The sequence below is a fragment of the Telmatherina bonti genome, assembly GCF_933228915.1.
Source record: "Telmatherina bonti genome assembly, chromosome: 4".
Classification (NCBI taxonomy): domain Eukaryota; kingdom Metazoa; phylum Chordata; class Actinopteri; order Atheriniformes; family Telmatherinidae; genus Telmatherina; species Telmatherina bonti.
This window is the reverse complement of record NC_136622.1, coordinates 37,038,165-37,060,373: the sequence shown is the minus strand read 5'-3', so window position 1 is coordinate 37,060,373 and position 22,209 is coordinate 37,038,165. Positions and strand designations below refer to the sequence as shown.

The 22,209-nt window shown below is 47.1% G+C and overlaps 1 protein-coding gene across 4 annotated transcripts in view; it reads left to right on the top strand.

The window, feature by feature from the left end:
* Positions 1 to 20,362, top strand: part of LOC306754884 (paired box protein Pax-7-like) — a 62,120-nt gene extending 41,758 nt beyond the window's left edge. For all 4 annotated transcript variants that reach the window (XM_079239012.1, XM_079239010.1, XM_079239011.1 and 1 more), the window contains exons 8-9: positions 6,119 to 6,386; positions 16,632 to 20,362. In XM_079239012.1, coding sequence (XP_079095138.1) covers positions 6,119 to 6,386; positions 16,632 to 16,747 — 384 coding nt within the window. In that variant the 3' untranslated portion in view covers positions 16,748 to 20,362. The remainder of the gene's footprint in view (positions 1 to 6,118; positions 6,387 to 16,631) is intronic.
* Positions 20,363 to 22,209: the final 1,847 nt, after the last annotated feature.

Sequence of the window (22,209 nt, the reverse complement as noted above, 5' to 3'; positions counted from 1 at the left end):
ATGAAACTAAATGAGTTCAGACTTTATTTATTCCAGACTGAAGTTCAAACGCTGACAGGTCGTTTCCCTGATTCGCTCAGAGGTCGGTATAAAATATTACCAGTAAAATACGCAAAGCAGAAGATTACTGGTTCCATCTGAAAGATGAGAGGAGGAGCCTTATCGATTGATAAAAGCCAATACGGGATTTTGCTCAATAAAGGAAAACCACCCGGACATAAACATTCAGTTCCATTCAGCTTTACTTATTACAGCGGTTTAATCTCCAGGCTTTACAGACATCAGTTCACTATGTGCTGCACATGTACGAACCAAGCAGCAACCTCCCAAGATTAAAAGGGGTAGCCTATACGAAAATGGCAAAACTGCAGTTCCCCCTTCATCCACTAGGGGCTCCAAAACAGAGCAAATCCCCATAGACTCCCATGTTAAAAAGACCAACTTCACAGCAGAAATGAACATGTTTACAGCAGAAATAAACATGTTTACAGCAGAAATAAACATGTTTACAGAATGGTACAAAAATCCATTTTAGGTTTAATAGGTCAGGTTTACCTTCATGACAACTGTGGGGGGAGTGAATTTTTTTCAAACTCGCCCGTTTAAAAGTAATTTAATTTTGAAGTTTGACATATTCAGGGGCGTGTCCTTTTGATTGACAGGTACCCGATCTCCCGCTTCAAGTCAGAAGAACGTAGAACAACCGCGGTTTTTCGCCAGTTAACAACGTGACTTAGCTTTAGCCCGCTTACCTCTGTTAGCTGGTTAGTTCCTGTTATCGCCGGGTTAGCTCGGTTAGCTCTTAGCTACAGGCAGCTCAGAGTTCGCTCGATGTCAATCATCCACCATGACGCTCACAGCCCCCCTCTCAGCTCCACCTCTTTGCCCATATTTGTATTTTCCAGGTGAGACGACACGCATTCCCCAGTCAAGATGGTGATGGTAGGAACCGTCCACCGAGCTTCAATTCAGCTCTTCAGAAACCTACGGGTGACGTCACAGAGGCTCTGCCCATCTTTTATATACAGTTTATGGTGCAAACATGTTTTTAAAAATGTTCATGTGAACCACATGTAAATCCCATGACACGTGAATCACATGTAGTTCACGCAAAGAACATGTGAATCACCTGTTTGACCTGACATGTATGTGGATCAAAGGACATTTTCCTTTGGATATGCTAACGTGATCCATACCACTTTTTCTTAGATACAGATTCAAATACTTTTTGTCATTTGCTTTTTTCTGCTGCAGTTTACCTTCAATCCTCACTAAACCACCTCCAACTCCGACAGTTGAGGCTCTGTGATTGGTGGAGGTTTGACAGGAAGTGGCTTCTTCACAGTGTCCGAGGTCTCTTAGCTACGTAGTAGTAATAGTGATCTATTTATGCAGATCTGTGCAAGTTTGTAAAAAAAAAAAAAAAAAAAAAACTTCCACTGACTCAGTATTTAGTATGATTTACCCCCGACACTCAACCACCACTGTCATGACACGCACTGTAAACGTAAAACATCATCATGACACGCACTGTAAACGTAAAACATCATCATGACACGCACTGTAAACGTAAAACATCATCATGACACGCACTGTAAACGTAAAACATCATCATGACACGCACTGTAAACGTAAAACATCATCATGACACGCACTGTAAACGTAAAACATCATCATGACACGCACTGTAAACGTAAAACATCATCATGACACGCACTGTAAATGTAAAACATCATCATGACACGCACTGTAAACGTAAAACATCATCATGACACGCACTGTAAATGTAAAACATCATCATGACACGCACTGTAAACGTAAAACATCATCATGACACGCACTGTAAACGTAAAACATCATCATGACACGCACTGTAAACGTAAAACATCATCATGACACGCACTGTAAACGTAAAACATCATCATGACACGCACTGTAAATGTAAAACATCATCATGACACGCACTGTAAATGTAAAACATCATCATGACACGCACTGTAAACGTAAAACATCATCATGACACGCACTGTAAATGTAAAACATTCCTGTACCTGCTTTATCTGTGGTGTCTAACGTCCCACCAGTCTGGTTGTTAGCCTCAGTAGAAAGGAAGTCTGGTATTAATTAGCACTTTGTGACATCTCAGTGTTTCATACACTGAACTTGTAAACAAGTTAACCAGTTTTATAAGTGCAAAACAATAAAACTTCCACGACAAAGTAGTTTAAAACGACAGCTGACTGGTCCTCTACTTCTTACGCTGGTGAACTGGGAGATTCTAGAGTACAGCAGGTTGACGGCCTGCAACAGGAAGGGATTAAACCAGTATTGATTGGTTGATAGACTGAGCTTATATGGAACTTCTATTTTGTCTTCAAATCGAGACATCTTGACAATTCAGGAGCACCTGGGGGCGTCTGTTGGCGTGGGGTCCCCAGTCAGTTGCTTTGTTTGCCCAGTGTCCTGCAGGTTTTCCTCGTGTCACACCAGACTCAGGCCAGCTCTGCTCGTGTCTGCTAAATACACATTGATTTGAATCGGGTGTGTTGCAGCGGGAAGGCTTGGAAAACCTGCAGAACACCCGTCCTCAAGGATCCCTGGTTTACACCATGGCGCTGGTTCTGCTGCAGGCGAACTCACGTTTATGTGTGTTTTCTGGGATTTAGTAGATTTAAGGTTAATATGTAATTAATCTAACATTCATGTGTTTGGGCGGAGGGAAGAGCCAGAGTACCTGGAGAGAACCACATATGGATGGATGGATGGATGGATGATGGAAAGATAGATAGATCGATAGATAGATCGATAGATAGGTAGGTATATAGATAGGTGGATGAATCGATGAAAGGAGGATGGATGGATGGATAGATGGCGGTCTCAATAGATGGATGAATGGATGAATAAATGGATGGATGGATCGACTGATGGATGGATAAATGGATGAATGGAGATGGATGGATGGATGAACTGATTGATGGATGGATGGATGGATGAAGGAAAGATAGATAGATAGGTAGGTACATAGATGGGTGGATGAATCGATGGATGATGAATCGATGAAAGGATAGATGTATGATGACGCATTGATGGATGGATGGATGGATGAACTGATGGATGGATGGACTGATGGATGGATGGATGGATGGATAGATGAACTGATGGATGGATGGACGGATGGATGGATAGATGAACCGATAGATGGATGGATAGATGAACCGATAGATGGATGGATGGACGGACTGATGGATGGATAAATGGATGAATGGAGATGGATGGATGAGAGATGGATGGATGGATGGATGGATGGATGGATGGATAAATGGATGAATGGAGATGGATGGATGGATGGATGAAATGGTAGACCTGTAGAACTGTGACCTCTACCCACACTGGATGGTCGTCATGGAGCGCTGTGATGTTTGTCTTTCACATCATGTCTCTGAATGCATCTGCTGAGATCGGACTTAAACATTTCATCATGACTTTAAATTTCTTCTCCGTGGTCTGAAGGGAAGTTGGGACGTTCAGGATTACCGGCTATTGTAAAGTAGCATGAAATGATTTCATCATTACTTATGATTGCATCAGATAATCTGCAGTCACACTGATGTGCCTAAAATGCTTTGCAATTACTGTCTCTCCGATGACGCTGAGCACAAGAGAGGAAGCCGTGATAAGTCATGTCTGATACAGCTACATCTCAGTATCGTTCCCTAATCCCAGTTGCTTTATCCGCCCACAACAGCTGCTCAATCCATCGCTGTGAGGTACATCAGCAAGTATAACAGCTGCAGCCATGAAACGTGTCACAAAACACGAGTTTTTCTGCCATCAGTCAGACATACTTCCTGATATTACAGAAAAACCTGAACCTCACTGGTTTCACCAGCAACAAGCCCAACGCCGAGCTGGATGATAAATGTAAAGATGTGGAGGACGGCGTCTCAGCGTCGGACGGAGCGGAGCGGCTGTAGGAGACGCGTGCCATAAAGATAAACATTTCACATCTGGACACGTCTGTGCATCAGTTAAAACCATAAACTGTTTAAGAAAGATGGTTGAAAATGAGGCCTATGTGGAAGTGCATAAAACTGTAGTTCCCCCTTCATCCACTAGAGGCTGCAAAACAGAGCAAATCCCCATAGACTCCCATGTTAAAAAGACCAACTTCACAGCAGAAATAAACATGTTTACAGCAGAAATAAACATGTTTGCAGCAGAAATAAACATGTTTACAGCAGGAATAAACATGTTTACAGCAGTTTGCAGCTGTTTAATAGGTCAGGTTTACCTTCATGACAATTGTTTATCTCTAACTCGCCCGTAATCTCAAAGTTCGGCATATTTAGGGGTGTGTCCTTTTGATTGACAGGTCCCCGATCTCCCACTTCAAGTCAGAAGAACGTAGAACAACCGCGGTTTTCTAGCCGGTTAACAACGTGTCTTAGCTTTAGCCTGCTTACCTCCGTTAGCTGGTTAGCTCCTGTTATCTCCGGGTTAGCTCTTAGCTACAGAAAGCTCGGAGTTCGCTTGATGTCAATCATCCACCATGACGCTCACAGCCCCCCTCTCAGCTCCACCTCTTTGCCCATATTTGTATTTTCCGGGAGAGACGACACGCATGACGCTGCCAAGATGGTGATGGTAGGAACCGCCCACCAAGCTTCAATTCAGCTCTTCAGAAACCTACGGGTGACGTCACGGAGGCTCCGCCCATCTTTTATATACAGTTTATGGTTAAAACCTCCTCATGCAGATAGAAGTGGGATTTTATCAGCTGATCCTCCACGCTGTCTCTCTGTGCACGTGGGTTTTTACTACACGTGACCTTGACGCACAAAGCTGCTGAGGATTGGACATAGCTATAGGTGTCCTCTATCGCCTGGTACCGAGTCGGACAAGGTTTTGGAAACATTCCTGAGAGATTTTTCTCTGGAAGTGGTGAGCAATAAACCTCAGGCGGACTGTGGTGGGTAAACAATTCTGTGCTGGTACGAAGTGGTCCAAAGACAGTCCAACCCCCCACCGTGACTCCAGCAGAAGGCAATGCAGGATGGTTCCATGTTTTCATTATGTTTCCGGCAAAGTGCAGATTCTGCTGCTACGTACATCAGAGTCGCGCCAAGAGCTGTCCAATCAGGAAGCCTCCATCCCAACCCGCATTTCATTTAGCGTGTAGTGATTCTGCTAGCGGTGGATCCTTCCCTACGTGATGACAACTTGATTAACGTTACCTGGACAGGTGCACTCTCAGCTGGAGGAAACGTTCATCCAGACCATCTCACATGGTTTTCATTCCAACCTACAGCTTAATGAAAAGACATTAAATGTTTCTGGCTCTGTTTGCTTTGTGTTTTTATTTATTTCTGTGGTGGAATGGATGGATGGATGTTGGATGTTGTGCTCACCATGTAGGTTGTCTCATTTCCCTGATGGCAAGCGGCTTTGGAGTCTACAGACCTCGCAGGACGCCCTGCGGCCTACAAGGTCGCACTCTGCAGAGGGCGAAGACCCTGAACTGGAACATAGTCGTTTCACTGGATAAAACTAGTTCTGATTGATCCTGTTGCCTTTCTATCATCTCCAACCAGTCTGTCCATTCTCCTCTGGACTTCTGGATGTCTTCTCTTCCTCAGACCTTCTGTGGAAACACTGGAGATGATTGTGTGTGAAAATATCCAGTAAATACTCAGACCGACAACGTGCCACGTTCAGAGTCGCTTACACCTCCTTCCTTTATCATTCTGATGTTTAATTTAAGCTTCAGCAAGTCGTCTTCATGGTGTCTACATGCTGCCCTGTGATTGGCTGGTTAGATATTTGTGTGATTAACAGGGTGAACAGGTGGAGCTGATGATGGTAATGAGTGGTGTGAAAGTAGGGTGTCATGTGCTCCTTCTGCCACCAGGTTGTGCTGTGTTCCCAGTAAAGGAGGAGTTGCTGCTGACAAGGAGCATCTGAAGGGGTGGGAATGATGTTGGAGACAGTGAACAGCTCCGCTGTGCGCTCAGAAGGAGAACGTAGATGTTAGAAATAAAAAGTAAAAGAGTAGAATCCTAGCGTGGTGCTGGAAAAGCTCTGGGGGAAACCCTGACGTGGCGTCTCTGTGTGTTTGCAGGTTATGAGCATCCTGAGTAACCCCAGCAGCGTTTCCTCACAGCCTCAACACGACTTCTCAGTGTCACCGCTCCAGAGCACTTTGGACTCTTCCTCATCCAACAGCATCTCTGCCAGCTGCAGCCAGCGTTCAGCTGACGCCTCCATCAAGACGGTGGACAGCCTTCCCTCATCCCAGTCCTACTGCCCCCCCACCTACAGCACCACCACCTACAGCATGGACCCGGCTGTGGCAGCTGCCGGCTACCAGTACACCCAGTACGGCCAGAGTGAGTCCTGTTGCTGCAGATTCGCCAGAAATCCTGTGTGAATACGATGATAACTACCAGGTAGAGCAGGAAATGTCCTGAGCAGAGTGCAGGGATCGGTGGGAGGATGATGGTAATGGTGGCGTTTTAATGCCAGCTGATCAAAGTCCGGGCCTTCCGCTGAACCCCGCCGCATACCTGCTAGCAGCTGGCCGCTTCATTTGTGTTGCTTGTAGTTATTTCAGGGAAGCTGTGTGTTTTACACAGGCACACAACATGAACATCGACATGTTTTTATTTGTAGAAAATTAAAGCTGCTATATTTCTGAATGGCAACGCCTGCATCATGTACCATGAAGCTGCGTTATGGCTTATTAAAGGTAACTTCAGGTTCAGCTCTGAATGAATCCAGTATCCTGGATTCACTTCCTACTGGGATGCGTCGCCATAGAAACTTATGTTGGAAACTTCACCTAGGAGCAGCATGTCGTCAAGTCGAGGGTGTAGATCAGCGGAGGGTGGTCGATGACGCAGAGCACAGAAAGCACAAAGTTGCAGTGAGTGTCGAAACTTCATCCGGTGTCGAAGCGTAATCCAGGTGTCGAAACGTCATCCGGTGTCGAAGCGTCATCCAGGTGTCAAAGCTTCATGCGGTGTCGAAGCGTCATCCAGGTGTCGAAGCGTCATCCAGGTGTCGAAGCGTCATCCAGGTGTCGAAGCGTCATCCAGGTGTCGAAGTGTCATCCGGTGTCGAAGCTTCATCCAGTGTCGAAGCGTCATCCAGGTGTCGAAATGTCATCCGGTGTCGAAGCTTCATCCAGTGTCGAAGCGTCATCCGGTGTCGAAGCGTCATCCAGGTGTCGAAGCCTCATCCGGTGTCGAAGTTTCATCCAGGTGTCGAAGCGTCATCCAGTGTCGAAGTTTCATCCAGGTGTCGAAGCCTCATCTGGTGTTGAAGTTTCATCCAGGTGTCGAAGCCTCATCCAGGTGTCGAAGCCTCATCCGGTGTCGAAGCGTCATCCAGGTGTCGAAGCCTCATCCGGTGGCGAAGCGTAATCCAGGTGGCGAAGCGTAATCCAGGTGGCGAAGCGTAATCCAGGTGTTGAAGCCTCATCCAGGTGTCGAAGCCTCATCCAGGTGTCGAAGCGTCATCCGGTGTCGAAGCGTCATCCGGTGTCGAAGCGTCATCCAGGTGTCAAAGCGTCATCCAGGTGTCAAAGCGTCATCCAGGTGTCGAAGTTTCATCCAGGTGTCGAAGTGTCATCCGGTGTCGAAGCCTCATCCGGTGTCGAAGCCTCATCCAGGTGTCGAAGCGTCATCCGGTGTCGAAGCCTCATCCGGTGTCGAAGCCTCATCCAGGTGTCGAAGCGTCATCCAGGTGTCAAAGCGTCATCCAGGTGTCGAAGCGTCATCCAGGTGTCGAAGCGTCATCCGGTGTCGAAGCGTCATCCGGTGTCGAAGCGTCATCCGGTGTCGAAGCGTCATCCGGTGTCGAAGCGTCATCCAGGTGTCGAAGCGTCCTCCAGTTTCGAAGCGTCATCCAGGTGTCGAAGTTTCATCCAGGTGTCGAAGCGTCATCCAGGTGTCGAAGCGTCATCCAGGTGTCGAAGCGTCATCCGGTGTTGAAGCGTCATCCGGTGTTGAAGCGTCATCCGGTGTCGAAGCGTCATCCAGGTGTCGAAGCGTCATCCAGGTGTCGAAGTGTCATCCGGTGTCGAAGCTTCATCCAATGTCGAAGCGTCATCCAGGTGTCGAAGCGTCATCCAGTGTCGAAGCGTCATCCAGGTGTCGAAGCGTCATCCAGGTGTCGAAGCTTCATCCGGTGTCGAAGCGTCATCCGGTGTCGAAGCGTCATCCAGGTGTCGAAACGTCATCCGGTGTCGAAGCGTCATCCAGGTGTCAAAGCTTCATGCGGTGTCGAAGCGTCATCCAGGTGTCGAAGCGTCATCCAGGTGTCGAAGCGTCATCCAGGTGTCGAAGCGTCATCCAGGTGTCGAAGCGTCATCCGGTGTCGAAGCTTCATCCAGTGTCGAAGCGTCATCCAGGTGTCGAAATGTCATCCGGTGTCGAAGCTTCATCCAGGTGTCAAAGCTTCATGCGGTGTCGAAGCGTCATCCAGGTGTCGAAGCGTCATCCAGGTGTCGAAGCGTCATCCAGGTGTCGAAGCGTCATCCGGTGTCGAAGCCTCATCCAGGTGTCGAAGCCTCATCCAGGTGTCGAAGCTTCATCCGGTGTCGAAGCGTCATCCGGTGTCGAAGCGTCATCCGGTGTCGAAGCGTCATCCGGTGTCGAAGCGTCATCCGGTGTCGAAGCGTCATCCAGTGTCGAAGTTTCATCCAGGTGTCGAAGCTTTATCCAGGTGTCGAAGCCTCATCTGGTGTTGAAGTTTCATCCAGGTGTCGAAGCCTCATCCAGGTGTCGAAGCCTCATCCGGTGTCGAAGCCTCATCCAGGTGTCGAAGCCTCATCCGGTGGCGAAGCATAATCCAGGTGGCGAAGCGTAATCCAGGTGGCGAAGCGTAATCCAGGTGTTGAAGCCTCATCCAGGTGTCGAAGCCTCATCCAGGTGTCGAAGCGTCATCCAGTGTCGAAGCTTCATCCAGGTGTCGAAGCGTCATCCAGGTGTCAAAGCGTCATCCAGGTGTCGAAGCCTCATCCGGTGTCGAAGCGTCATCCGGTGTCGAAGCGTCATCCGGTGTCGAAGCGTCATCCGGTGTCGAAGCGTCATCCGGTGTCGAAGCGTCATCCAGTGTCGAAGTTTCATCCAGGTGTCGAAGCTTTATCCAGGTGTCGAAGCCTCATCTGGTGTCGAAGTTTCATCCAGGTGTCGAAGCCTCATCCAGGTGTCGAAGCCTCATCCAGGTGTCGAAGCCTCATCCGGTGTCGAAGCCTCATCCAGGTGTCGAAGCCTCATCCGGTGGCGAAGCGTAATCCAGGTGGCGAAGCGTAATCCAGGTGTCGAAGCGTCATCCAGGTGTCGAAGCCTCATCCAGGTGTCGAAGCGTCATCCGTTGTCGAAGCGTCATCCGTTGTCGAAGCGTCATCCAGGTGTCGAAGCGTCATCCAGGTGTCGAAGCGTCATCCAGGTGTCGAAGTTTCATCCAGGTGTCGAAGTTTCATCCAGGTGTCGAAGCGTCATCCGGTGTCGAAGCGTCATCCAGGTGTCGAAGCCTCATCCAGGTGTCGAAGCCTCATCCAGGTGTCGAAGCGTCATCCAGTGTTGAAGCGTCATCTGATGTCGAAGCGTCATCCGGTGTCGAAGCGTCATCCGGTGTCGAAGTTTCATCCAGGTGTCGAAGCGTCATCCAGTGTTGAAGCGTCATCCAGGTGTCGAAGTTTCATCCGGTGTCGAAGTTTCATCCAGGTGTCGAAGCGTCATCCAGGTGTCGAAGTTTCATCCGGTGTCGAAGTTTCATCCAGGTGTCGAAGCCTCATCCAGGTGTCGAAGCCTCATCCAGGTGTCGAAGCTTCATCCAGGTGTCAAAGCTTCATCCAGGTGTCAAAGCCTCATCCAGGTGTCGAAGCCTCATCCGGTGTCGAAGCGTCATCCAGGTGTCGAAACCTCATCCGGTGTCGAAGCGTCATCCAGGTGGCGAAGCGTCATCCAGGTGTCGAAGCCTCATCCAGGTGTCGAAGCCTCATCCAGGTGTCGAAGCCTCATCCAGGTGTCAAAGCGTCATCCGGTGTCAAAGCGTCATCCGGTGTCGAAGCTTCATCCAGGTGTCAAAGCATCATCCAGGTGTCGAAGTTTCATCCAGGTGTCGAGGCGTCATCCAGGTGTCGAAGCCTCATCCGGTGTCGAAGCGTCATCCAGTGTCGAAGCGTCATCCAGTGTCGAAGCGTCATCCGGTGTCGAAGCGTCATCCAGGTGTCGAAGCGTCATCCGGTGTCGAAGCGTCATCCAGTGTCGAAGCGTCATCCGGTGTCGAAGCCTCATCCGGTGTTGAAGCGTCATCCGGTGTCGAAGCGTCATCCGGTGTCGAAGCGTCATCCAGTGTTGAAGCGTCATCCAGTGTCGAAGCGTCATCCAGTGTCGAAGCGTCAACCAGGTGTCGAAGCGTCAACCAGGTGTCGAAGCGTCATCCAGGTGTCGAAGCGTCATCCGGGTGTCGAAGTTTCATCCGGGTGTTGAAGTTTCATCCGGGTGTCGAAGTTTCATCCGGGTGTCGAAGCCTCATCCGGGTGTCGAAGTTTCATCCGGGTGTCGAAGTTTCATCCGGGTGTCGAAGCGTCATCCGGGTGTCGAAGCGTCATCCGGGTGTCGAAGTTTAATCCGGGTGTCGAAGCGTCATCCGGGTGTCGAAGTTTCATCCGGGTGTCGAAGCGTCATCCAGGTGTCGAAGCGCCATCCAGGTGTCGAAGTTTAATCCGGGTGTCGAAGCGTCATCCAGGTGTCGAAGCGTCATCCGGGTGTCGAAGTTTCATCCGGGTGTCGAAGTTTCATCCGGTGTCGAAGTTTAATCCGGGTGTCAAAGCCTTATTCAGTGTTGAAGTCAGAAGCAGCAGTATAGATCTTGAGGGATCCTTGAAGGATACAGATAAAGATACTGGATGTCCATCCATCCATCCATCCATCCATTTTCTGCCGCTTATTCGGGGTCGGGTCGCGGGGGCAGCTGCCTAAGCAGGGAAGCCCAGACTTCCCTCTCCCCAGCCACATTTGCCAACTCTACGGGGGGGATCCCGAGGCGTTCCCAGGCCAGCCGAGAGATATAATCCCTCCAGCGTGTCCTGGGTCTTCCCCGGGGTCTCCTCCCCGAGGGACGTGCCTGGAACACCTCACCAGGGAGGCGTCCAGGAGGCATCCTGACCAGATGCCCGAGCCACCTCAACTGGTTCCTCTCGATGCGAAGGAGCAGCGGCTCTACTCTGATCTCCTCCCGGATGACTGAGCTCCTCACCCTATCTCTAAGGGAGAGCCCGGCCACCCTGCGGAGGAAACTCATTTCAGCCGCCTGTATACGAGATACTGGATGTGTAAAATGATTCTTGTGTGAAGATACAAATGCAACTTTAGTCGATGTACAGCATGACGTTGCTGCATGTAAAATAATTTTCTAACCTGAAGCACCACTTTGTGACAACAACTGCATATTATTAGCAAAACAGCTAGTTAGACTTACTAGCTAACTCGCTAGTCTGTAACAGCTGGAAACAGCTGTTTACATTTAACACATTTGGCTTAGTGAGTATGTGCAAAAGTATTCCTTTGTGATTGGTCGGTTTGTGACTACGTGTTTCCAGGTTTCCGGAGCTTTTCAGAGTTTGTGCGTTAAACACAGAAGCTAACCTGGAAAATAACGGCGTAACTGTACGCTTGAGTGCGAGAGCATGTTTTATCCGCGTCAGCTGCATCAGTCCGACAGTAGATCAACGGCACGCAATTATAAATACAATTATTAATTATTTTTTTCTACATCTTGTTAGAGGGCCAAAGAATAAAGTGTTTGCGTCTCTTTTTTGCTCCGGTCCTGCTTAACATATTGTTGCAGAACAATTAGTTTTAAATCCAGTCACACAAGCTGACAAGAAGACACAACGTCTGACAGACAGCAGCAGCCAACGCTGGAGCTTACGCAGACAGACGATACCTCCGGTTCGCTGAAATCTGCAGTTAATGCTCGGCATGTTTCCTCTCAGCGTTGTGGACGTCGCCCCTCCCTGGTTCACCCGGCGATAGCGTCTCTGACAGCAGGACTGACGGCGGTGATGTGACAGGCTGTGTGCATGTAGCGGCTACTGGGAGGAGATAAGGAAGGAAACTGTCACGTCGACGCTCAGGAGGGAAATAAATAAGAGCACCAATGGGTGGGCATGTCTGTCTGCCAACATGCCAGTCACCTCGACAGCTAGTGGGGGAGCAGTGTGTGTGTATGTGTGTGTGTTTTTGTGTTTCACATGGGCTTAGTGAGGCAATCTAAAGGATGCTGTTTTTTCTGTCAACCAGGTTTATACCTTAAATCCTTGTTGAGAAGTCAAATCGAGAGTCCTCTGCCACAGAGATAGAGCCCGATTAGCCACTCTAACCCACTTGCACAAACACAAGTGCACTCGCAGACATGTCAGCTATTTTAACAGTATGTACTTTGATCTGTCAGGAGCTTCCTGCATTAGACCAAAAGAAGAGTCAAATGTCTTAAGTAAACTGTTAAATCTGTCTGTAGGAGGCTGAAAGGAGGATGGTGAGCTAAACCCAGCCACAAAAGTCAGAGATCAGACACCCTTAGATGTGAATATATCAGTTACCATCATATCTTTACTTCTAAGAACCCAGTTTATATTAAAATAGTTTCATTTTACTGGTGAATAAATGGCAACTTACTGGGAATTATGTTCCTACTGGATGTGATGGTAGGGTTCAGTGGTGGATTAACCTGGACTGGGGTTGTACCATCCTGATATCTAGTCAGTCAGACTTCAGACACACAAAAAGGCTCATTCGGACAACAATTTCTGCAGTTGAGCCAAGCTTTAGCCTGAAAGTTTGGCTACAAGTTGCTCAAGTTTTCATGATATGGAGGGAAAAAGGATGTTAAACAACAGATGATACTATTCTCTAGTTTTTATTAGTGTATTGTAGTGATGTCATGCACAGAAGAGACGATGCTTTGCAGTTATTCCGAAGATTTTCCTTTTCACTGCTTCGTGCTCGCAGTGCTCGGTTGTTCACAAACGAGCCGATTCTAAGAGCTGATTCTTTCTAGTGAACCAGAAGAACCGATTTCTGTCTAAAGACCTGTTTCTGCTCCGCTACATATGTAAATGTGGATGTGGATGTTTCATGCTTCATACGTCACCTCCTCACGCTTTCATTCATCGTTTACGTTGCCATAGCTGTTAAGTCAGTTCATCCACTAGGGGGCAGTGGTGAGTTCTGACTTCACTTCTGCATTTTTGGTCGCGGTAACGTACTACTAGAAATGTTGGTTACAAACGTCTAAAAATACCAGAAGAAGAAAGCCATGAAGTTTTTTGCTGTTTTCAACTTTTTTCGGCATATTTTTTGGCGCTTTACTTGTACGACGACTTCTTCCTGTTCCTCTTCTTCTTCTCTGGTTTTCTTCACTGGTTGCATGTCAGTTACGCAACTCCACGCTTCCTTCACAATTTCCAGCAGTATTGCTCTGTTTTCTGCGTCAAGTGACAGATAGTGAAGCCCCTTCAAAAGCAAGGAAAGCTGAATCTTTAGAAGGGGTGGGACTATGAGATCAATACGAGGAAATACATGTATGTCTGGATGCTATCCAGGTCTCCGGCTTCCTCCCACTGTGCAAAGACATGCGTGTTAGGGTATGTGATCACTAGGGGTGGAAAATCAAATAGAAAAATTGAATTTTTGGGATTTTTTGCTTCATAATTTTAAAATGGATTTTTTTGTTAAAAAGTCTATTTTATTTCAAATAAATTAAAATAACCCATGCTAAAATTTTTGTTTGTTTTTAATCTACAAAAATCAACAATATCGGGGAGTCATGGGAATTGCAATTTTAATCAAACCAGCACCCCAAAAAAATGGAATCAAATCGGGACGAAAGCATATCGTCACAGCCCTTCACTGTAACTTCTCCGTAGGAATTGTGAATGGTTCGTCTCTCGGTGTTGGCCTGTGCCGTGGTTGGTCTCTCAGTGTTGGCCTGTGCCATGGTTGGTCTCTCGGTGTTGGAATGTGCCGTGGTTGGTCTCTCGGTGTTGGCCTGTGCTGTGGTTGGTCTCTCGGTGTTGGAATGTGCCGTGGTTGGTCTCTCGGTGTTGGAATGTGCCGTGGTTGGTCTCTCGGTGTTGGAATGTGCCGTGGTTGGTCTCTCGGTGTTGGAATGTGCCGTGGTTGGTCTCTCGGTGTTGGAATGTGCCGTGGTTGGTCTCTCGGTGTTGGCCTGTGCCGTGGTTGGTCTCTCGGTGTTGGAATGTGCCGTGGTTGGTCTCTCGGTGTTGGAATGTGCCGTGGTTGGTCTCTCGGTGTTGGAATGTGATGTGGTTGGTCTCTCGGTGTTGGAATGTGCCGTGGTTGGTCTCTCGGTGTTGGCCTGTGCCGTGGTTGGTCTCTCGGTGTTGGCCTGTGCCGTGGTTGGTCTCTCGGTGTTGGCCTGTGCCGTGGTTGGTCTCTCGGTGTTGGAATGTGCCGTGGTTGGTCTCTCGGTGTTGGCCTGTGCCGTGGTTGGTCTCTCGGTGTTGGAATGTGCCGTGGTTGGTCTCTCGGTGTTGGAATGTGCCGTGGTTGGTCTCTCGGTGTTGGAATGTGCCGTGGTTGGTCTCTCGGTGTTGGCCTGTGCTGTGGTTGGTCTCTCGGTGTTGGCCTGTGCCGTGGTTGGTCTCTCGGTGTTGGCCTGTGCCGTGGTTGGTCTCTCGGTGTTGGCCTGTGCCGTGGTTGGTCTCTCGGTGTTGGCCTGTGCCGTGGTTGGTCTCTCGGTGTTGGAATGTGCCGTGGTTGGTCTCTCGGTGTTGGAATGTGCCGTGGTTGGTCTCTCGGTGTTGGAATGTGCCGTGGTTGGTCTCTCGGTGTTGGCCTGTGCTGTGGTTGGTCTCTCGGTGTTGGAATGTGCCGTGGTTGGTCTCTCGGTGTTGGCCTGTGCTGTGGTTGGTCTCTCGGTGTTGGAATGTGCTGTGGTTGGTCTCTCGGTGTTGGAATGTGCCGTGGTTGGTCTCTCGGTGTTGGAATGTGCCGTGGTTGGTCTCTTTGTGTTGGAATGTGATGTGGTTGGTCTCTCGGTGTTGGCCTGTGCCGTGGTTGGTCTCTCGGTGTTGGAATGTGCCGTGGTTGGTCTCTCGGTGTTGGAATGTGCCGTGGTTGGTCTCTCGGTGTTGGAATGTGCCGTGGTTGGTCTCTCGGTGTTGGCCTGTGCTGTGGTTGGTCTCTCGGTGTTGGAATGTGCTGTGGTTGGTCTCTCGGTGTTGGCCTGTGCTGTGGTTGGTCTCTCTGTGTTGGAATGTGCCGTGGTTGGTCTCTCGGTGTTGGCCTGTGCTGTGGTTGGTCTCTCGGTGTTGGAATGTGCTGTGGTTGGTCTCTCGGTGTTGGAATGTGCCGTGGTTGGTCTCTCGGTGTTGGAATGTGCTGTGGTTGGTCTCTCGGTGTTGGCCTGTGCTGTGGTTGGTCTCTCGGTGTTGGAATGTGCCGTGGTTGGTCTCTCGGTGTTGGAATGTGCTGTGGTTGGTCTCTCGGTGTTGGCCTGTGCTGTGGTTGGTCTCTCGGTGTTGGAATGTGCCGTGGTTGGTCTCTCTGTGTTGGAATGTGCCGTGGTTGGTCTCTTTGTGTTGGAATGTGCCGTGGTTGGTCTCTTTGTGTTGGAATGTGCCGTGGTTGGTCTCTCGGTGTTGGCCTGTGCTGTGGTTGGTCTCTCGGTGTTGGCCTGTGCTGTGGTTGGTCTCTCTGTGTTGGAATGTGCCGTGGTTGGTCTCTCGGTGTTGGCCTGTGCTGTGGTTGGTCTCTCGGTGTTGGAATGTGCTGTGGTTGGTCTCTCGGTGTTGGCCTGTGCCGTGGTTGGTCTCTTTGTGTTGGAATGTGCCGTGGTTGGTCTCTCGGTGTTGGCCTGTGCCGTGGTTGGTCTCTCTGTTTTGGTATGTGCCGTGGTTGGTCTCTTTGTGTTGGAATGTGCCGTGGTTGGTCTCTCGGTGTTGGCCTGTGCTGTGGTTGTTCTCTTTGTGTTGGAATGTGCCGTGGTTGGTCTCTTTGTGTTGGAATGTGCCGTGGTTGGTCTCTCGTGTTGGCCTGTGCTGTGGTTGGTCTCTCGGTGTTGGCCTGTGCTGTGGTTGGTCTCTTTGTGTTGGAATGTGCCGTGGTTGGTCTCTCGGTGTTGGCCTGTGCTGTGGTTGGTCTCTCGGTGTTGGCCTGTGCTGTGGTTGGTCTCTTTGTGTTGGAATGTGCCGTGGTTGGTCTCTCGTGTTGGCCTGTGCTGTGGTTGGTCTCTCGGTGTTGGCCTGTGCTGTGGTTGGTCTCTTTGTGTTGGAATGTGCCGTGGTTGGTCTCTCAGTGTTGGCCTGTGCTGTGGTTGGTCTCTCGGTGTTGGCCTGTGATGTACCTGCCTCTCGCCTGATGATTGCTGGAAGAAACTCCTGGGATAAAGACCGTGGATCCTAGAAAAAGAACATATAAAACTGCTGGTTTTGATTTGTTTTCCTTCAAACCTGGGATGAAAAAAAGCCACAAGCACATTTTCTGTTTTGCTCAGATTGAAATGATTCCAAAAAGAAAGGATTTGTGATTCAATGTTGGTTGTAAGTTAAGTAGATTCCTGCATCTTATTGACCGCCTCTCCTGTCCGTCCTCTTCCAGCTGCTGTGGATTACTTGGCAAAGAACGTCAGCCTCTCCAACCAGCGCAGGATGAAGCTGGCTGACCACTCAGCTGTTCTGGGACTGCTGCAAGTCGAGACCGGCCAGGCCTACTAGGACATGTAGACCGCACGAGACCTAGTCACCAGCACAACCCATACCTCCTGCTACGACACAGATCTCACACAGAGGATGTAAATGTGTGTATGCGTGAATGTGTGTGTGGTTGTCGTAATGTCTCCGTATGTGAGGCGGATATTTAGCTTTTTAAAGGTCCCATATTATGACGTCTTATAAGAACATCAGCGTCCAGTTTTTTATTTGAAGCGGTGATATCTGTCAATAACATGATCAATAATCAACAAACATTTAGCCAATAATCCAATAAGATTTTATGTTATTGTCTGCTTATTTGGCCTCAAATTAAAAAGAAAATCCTAAAAATGTAAATAAAACAGCATTCTGTGAAGTTTTCTCTCAGATAAAGGGAGCGTTACGTTATTGGCTTTATTACAATCAGTCCTTGTCTGTTGCAGTAATTTTCTATCACTTTGTGTCACATGACAAGTCTCCAAAAACTGTTATAAAAATTAAAAATAACATCCTTTCCACTTTTTTTTTCTTTTTATTTTGCTCAGATGTTTCAGTACTGTCAGTCCTAACAGAAAAATACTAAATACGTAATCATTAAACTGAGTATTTTAACCCTTTAAATGCCCCTTTTCCATCACAGAGTCAAACACAAAACTTTGTTTTTCTGAATGATAGATTTTGTGAGGTTGGATCAGTAAAACATAAAATGTAAAATCTGGTGAATGCACATGGAAAGCTGGAAATGAGGGATCATCCATCCTGGTCTGTGACGGCCAGTTTCCTGCAGGGTTTAGAAGGTTCTCTTCTGAAACATACGTGACTCAAATCAATAAGCAGGGAAACCTGTAAAACGTCCAGGACAGCAGCTCTCGTAGCAGATTTTTATCATGATCTTATGTTTAACGAACATTTGACCCGGTTAGTTCATACGTGCTCCGCGGAGCAGAGTTGATAATCTGATGGAATCCAGTTTGGAAATATTCGCACTTTCTCACCACTTTGATCAGCTGTTTAATAAAACTCATCCTTTCAATCTTGCATCAGCGATTATATGAAAATCTCCTCTTCACGATTTCCCCGTTAGCCACGCCCACCTCAAATGTTCAACCAATCACACAGTACTTCTCCCGCGAGAAGGAAGTTCTGCTAGGCTGATGAGTCGAGAACGAGCCGCAAGACGTCCCCAACCACATCCACGAGGACAAAATGATGCCATTTTGTTCCCGCAGCCTTGTGAAAAAGAGAAAAGTTCTCGCTTCATATGGAGGATGTAAGAGGCTTCAGAAAGGAAGCTAACAGCCTCTTACAGCAGCGTAAAGCGTGCAGGTTAGCTCAGAACTCCGAGATGTTTTCACGCGTATTCACAGAGAATTTATACAGAAAAACGACGGCCAAACACAGTCTTCATGGGAAATGGACTAGTTAGCTACATTAGGTTGTTCAGTCATTCATACATCCATTTTCCTAACAGCTTAGTCCAATGAAGGGTTGCTGGAGCCTATCCCAGCAGTCTTCTGGCGAAAGGCAGGGTAAATTAGGTCGTGTGAAGGTAAAATATAGAAAATTATGTTCCAGAAGCATGAAAGGTCAGGCGGAAATGTAGCGATGCACTTACAGTTGCCAAAGTTGGCCTCATGATGCAAGCTAACACTAACATCCTAATGAAATAATTTTCGTGATATTATTTATTTATTTAAAATGTTATGTTTTATTGATCAGATGAAGGCAGCTGTGTTTGTTCAGGTAAAATAAGTTTATCAGCGAAACGTGGTGCTTGTTCTTCTGTTTGACAGGAAAATTTTCTCACACTTTAATTATTGGATTATTTTAATCTAAAATAAGTTAAACTTCCTGCTGTTTCCTCCGCAGAAGCACGTTCTTTAGAATATTTGCTGTTTTAACAGCTGCTTATCAAACGAGGTTTTCCGAATCCTTTTCCTGGTACGAACAAGCCGACTGCGCCACACCTCAGATTACTCTAAGAGATCTGAAACGTCTTTCCAGACCAGTATCACTACATCATTTTGACATAAATTGTAAAGTACCTTAAAATATGATGTTTTTCTTCATATTTCCAACTATTATTGTTATGTAAGGCTGTTGGCCTGATGTTAGCATGAAGCTACATCGCAGTGCTAATGTAGCTCCATGCTAGCACTACATTAGTTTTAAGCTAACGTTGTTTCCACCAGTAGGTCTGGGTTTGGTCCAGTGAATCCTGATCTCTGTTGCATTTCCACAGCCATCTGTACCCTTACCTGGTAGGCTGCGTATCGGCCGGATAGCGATAGATGTGTCACCTACGTGACAGCTTGATGTCACAGCGATGTGATGCCTTGTTTGAAGTATGATGAAGAACAAGGGAACCCAGAAATCCAGCTGTTTGTCGTCTTTCTTCTTGGCTTTACACAGCAAAAAATCCACTGTATATTTATTGTCAAGTCACAAAGAAGTGATGATTCTTCAGTGCATTGCAGCGTGCCAAGCTCCACCTTTTAGCGTCAGACACGTAATATTTGCACCAACAGATCTGATATTATGATATTTGTCCCATTACTTCGCCTGTGGAGAAAAAAAACTAAGAACCGGCACATGGGCTCATGTTACTTAGCGCTGAGTAAGCTCGCGCTACATGATCCAGTGTCATTTAAGCTGGAACCTAGCAAGGATGCTAGTTGGATGTAAAGCAGCTATCGTATGAAAATGAAGAGAGAGGGAGATTCTTCTGACTTTCTCAGTTAAAAACGGACCCCAGACCCAGTGTCAGACACAAAGATCCAGTCCACCACCACCAGACAGTCAACCAGAACTGATCCCCCCACTACCACATCAAGCTCCACACACTGCATCCAAATCCACCGTCTATGGACCCATGTCACCTTGTTGCTGATCCAGATGTTTGTCATGTCTCTTCAGACTTCAGTTTACTGAAGACATAAAACAGATTCAGAACTTTTCATGATATGGGGCCTTTAAACTCTCTTTTGTTGCTGGTTCTCTGAGGTTGAAGACTGAATTATGCAGCTTTCTAAGCTTTAAACATTCCTCGGTGGGACCAACCAAACCCACGAGAATTTGAAGGGTCAGGAATATTATTGCTCAGTGTTTTTGCACCAAACTTTGTAAGCAGAGTAATTATGTCTTATTTTACGGCATAACTATAATCTAGTGATGTATGAGACCCTCCGTCCAGTCAGTTGTGAGTGTACCTTCACTGATGATTTAATGAACTTGAATTTGATAAGTTGATCTGCATTCCTGTCTGTTTATGGAATCTAATGTTTCATAACTCTGTAATATTCATGTTGTTCATCTGCAACATCAGCCATGGCCCTTTAGGTGCTGGCTGCGTGGAACCTTCTGTACATAGATTTTTGAAACCAAGGTGAACATAAAGGATAAAGAACTACACACAAACACACACAACTAGACCACTTTACTATTTCTACTTTTTCCATTCTTCCCTCCCTCCACCTCCTAAAGTTTGTTTTGTTGGAAGAAATTTGGAAGTTTTGCATGTATGTATGTGATGACAGTATAATTTATTACGTATTAGTCTAGTAAAAGAATTGTATTGACATTTATTCCCTTCAGCTTCTTGATGTGCATAACAGTTGTGTGACTATCTTTTCATTAAAGCTCTACAAGTTGACCAAACGTACGCAGTTGTGTTGACTCGACTTGTCTTTCTGCTTACAGAAAAAAGGCAAACAAAACTAATAACATATAAGCAAAGTTATTAAAATGAGGCTGTTTTTATATACGTCAGCTGCCCTGAAGGTAGCCCATACTGCCACCGTCCGAGGACAGGTCCAATCCATAACAGCAGCTGCGAAGAAGTGAAGCGGAAGCCAATTCATTTACTGGTTCATCTTTGCAGGAAGCAGCTGAGATGAGCGGACGGAGGTGAGTTTGTCATTAAATCAAATCATCGTAACCGTGCCTGATTGTGAGTTCTGTTTTATTAAATGAAAACGGAAAAATTATTTTGATATAAATTTTAGATCCAGCTTTTGGGAACTGGAGTTGTGTTCCAGAATTTAGTCTCATGGTGGTCTGGAGGTTATGTGTTGTCAATAATTATCTATTTTCTTCCATTTTTTTTTGTTACTTTGGTGTTGTACCTGTACTTTCTGTCTCCGTTCATGCTGGTAGCTCTGACTTCCCCAGTTCATCTGAAAGTTTTACATCACTTACTACTGGTTTGAGCTGGTCAGCAACTCTGGGACTTAAAGGCCACAATCCTGCTGCAACACACCTGATTTTCTAATGAAATGGGTCTTCAGCAGCTTGTGGTCCAGTTCTACGCCAGCTTCTTCTACGCCAGTATTTTCAGTCAGGTGTGTTGCAGCAGGGAAACATCTAAAACCTGCAGGACCTGCAGTTAGTACACTTTCTTCTAATCTTCCATCTCTGATCTGATCTACCTGCTTAAGCCCCAGGTGAGACCCGCCTATGTTGTTCTCCTTTAGACCTCCTCATGTCCCTCCACCAGTCCATATTGTTGATCCAGCGTCATTCCCATAGACTGTATATAAAAGGATGGGCGGAGCCTCCACGACGTAGGTTTCTGAAGAGCTGAATTGAAGCTCGGTGGGCGGTTCCTACCATCGCCATCTTGGCAGGGGCATGCGTGTCGTCTCGCCCGGATAATATAAATATGGGCAAAGAGGTGGAGCTGAAAGGGGGGCTGTGAGCATCATGGTGGATGATTGACATCGAGCGAACTCTGGAGATAACAGGAGCTAACCAGCTAACGGAGGTAAGCGGGCTAAAGCTAAGTCACGTTGTTAACCGGCTAAAAATCGTGGTTGTTCTATGTTCTTCTAACTTGAAGCAGGAGATCGGTTACCTGTCAATCAAAAGGACACGCCCCTAAATATGCCGAACTTCGAGATTAAATTACTTTTAAACGGGCGAGTTAGAAAAAAATTCATTCCCCCCACAGCTGTCATGAAGGTAAACCTGACCTATTAAACACAAAATGGATTTTTGAACCAGGCTGTAAACATGTTTATTCTTGCTGTAAACATGTTTATTCCTACTGTAAACATGTTTATTCTTGCTGTAAACATGTTTATTCCTACTGTAAACATGTTTATTCCTGCTTCTAACATGTTTATTCCTGCTGTAAACATGTTTATTTCTCCTGTAAACATGCTTATTTATACTGTAAACATGTTTATTTCTGCTGTAAACATGTTTATTCCTGCTGTAAACATGTTTATTTCTGCTGTAAACACGTTTATTCCTGCTGTGAAGTTGGTCTTTTTAACATGGGAGTCTATGGGGATTTGCTCTGTTTTGCAGCCTCTAGTGGATGAAGGGGGAACTGCAGGTTTTGGCTTCACTTTTAACCACGAGAAGTTGCCTCTTGATCATTCCACGGCCACCAAGCTCAACATTTTTACCTTGTTTTCCATCTCACTTCTAGCTCAGCCTTCCTTGTGTTCTGGGTTTCTGCTTCCCCATCGACGGCCCGATCC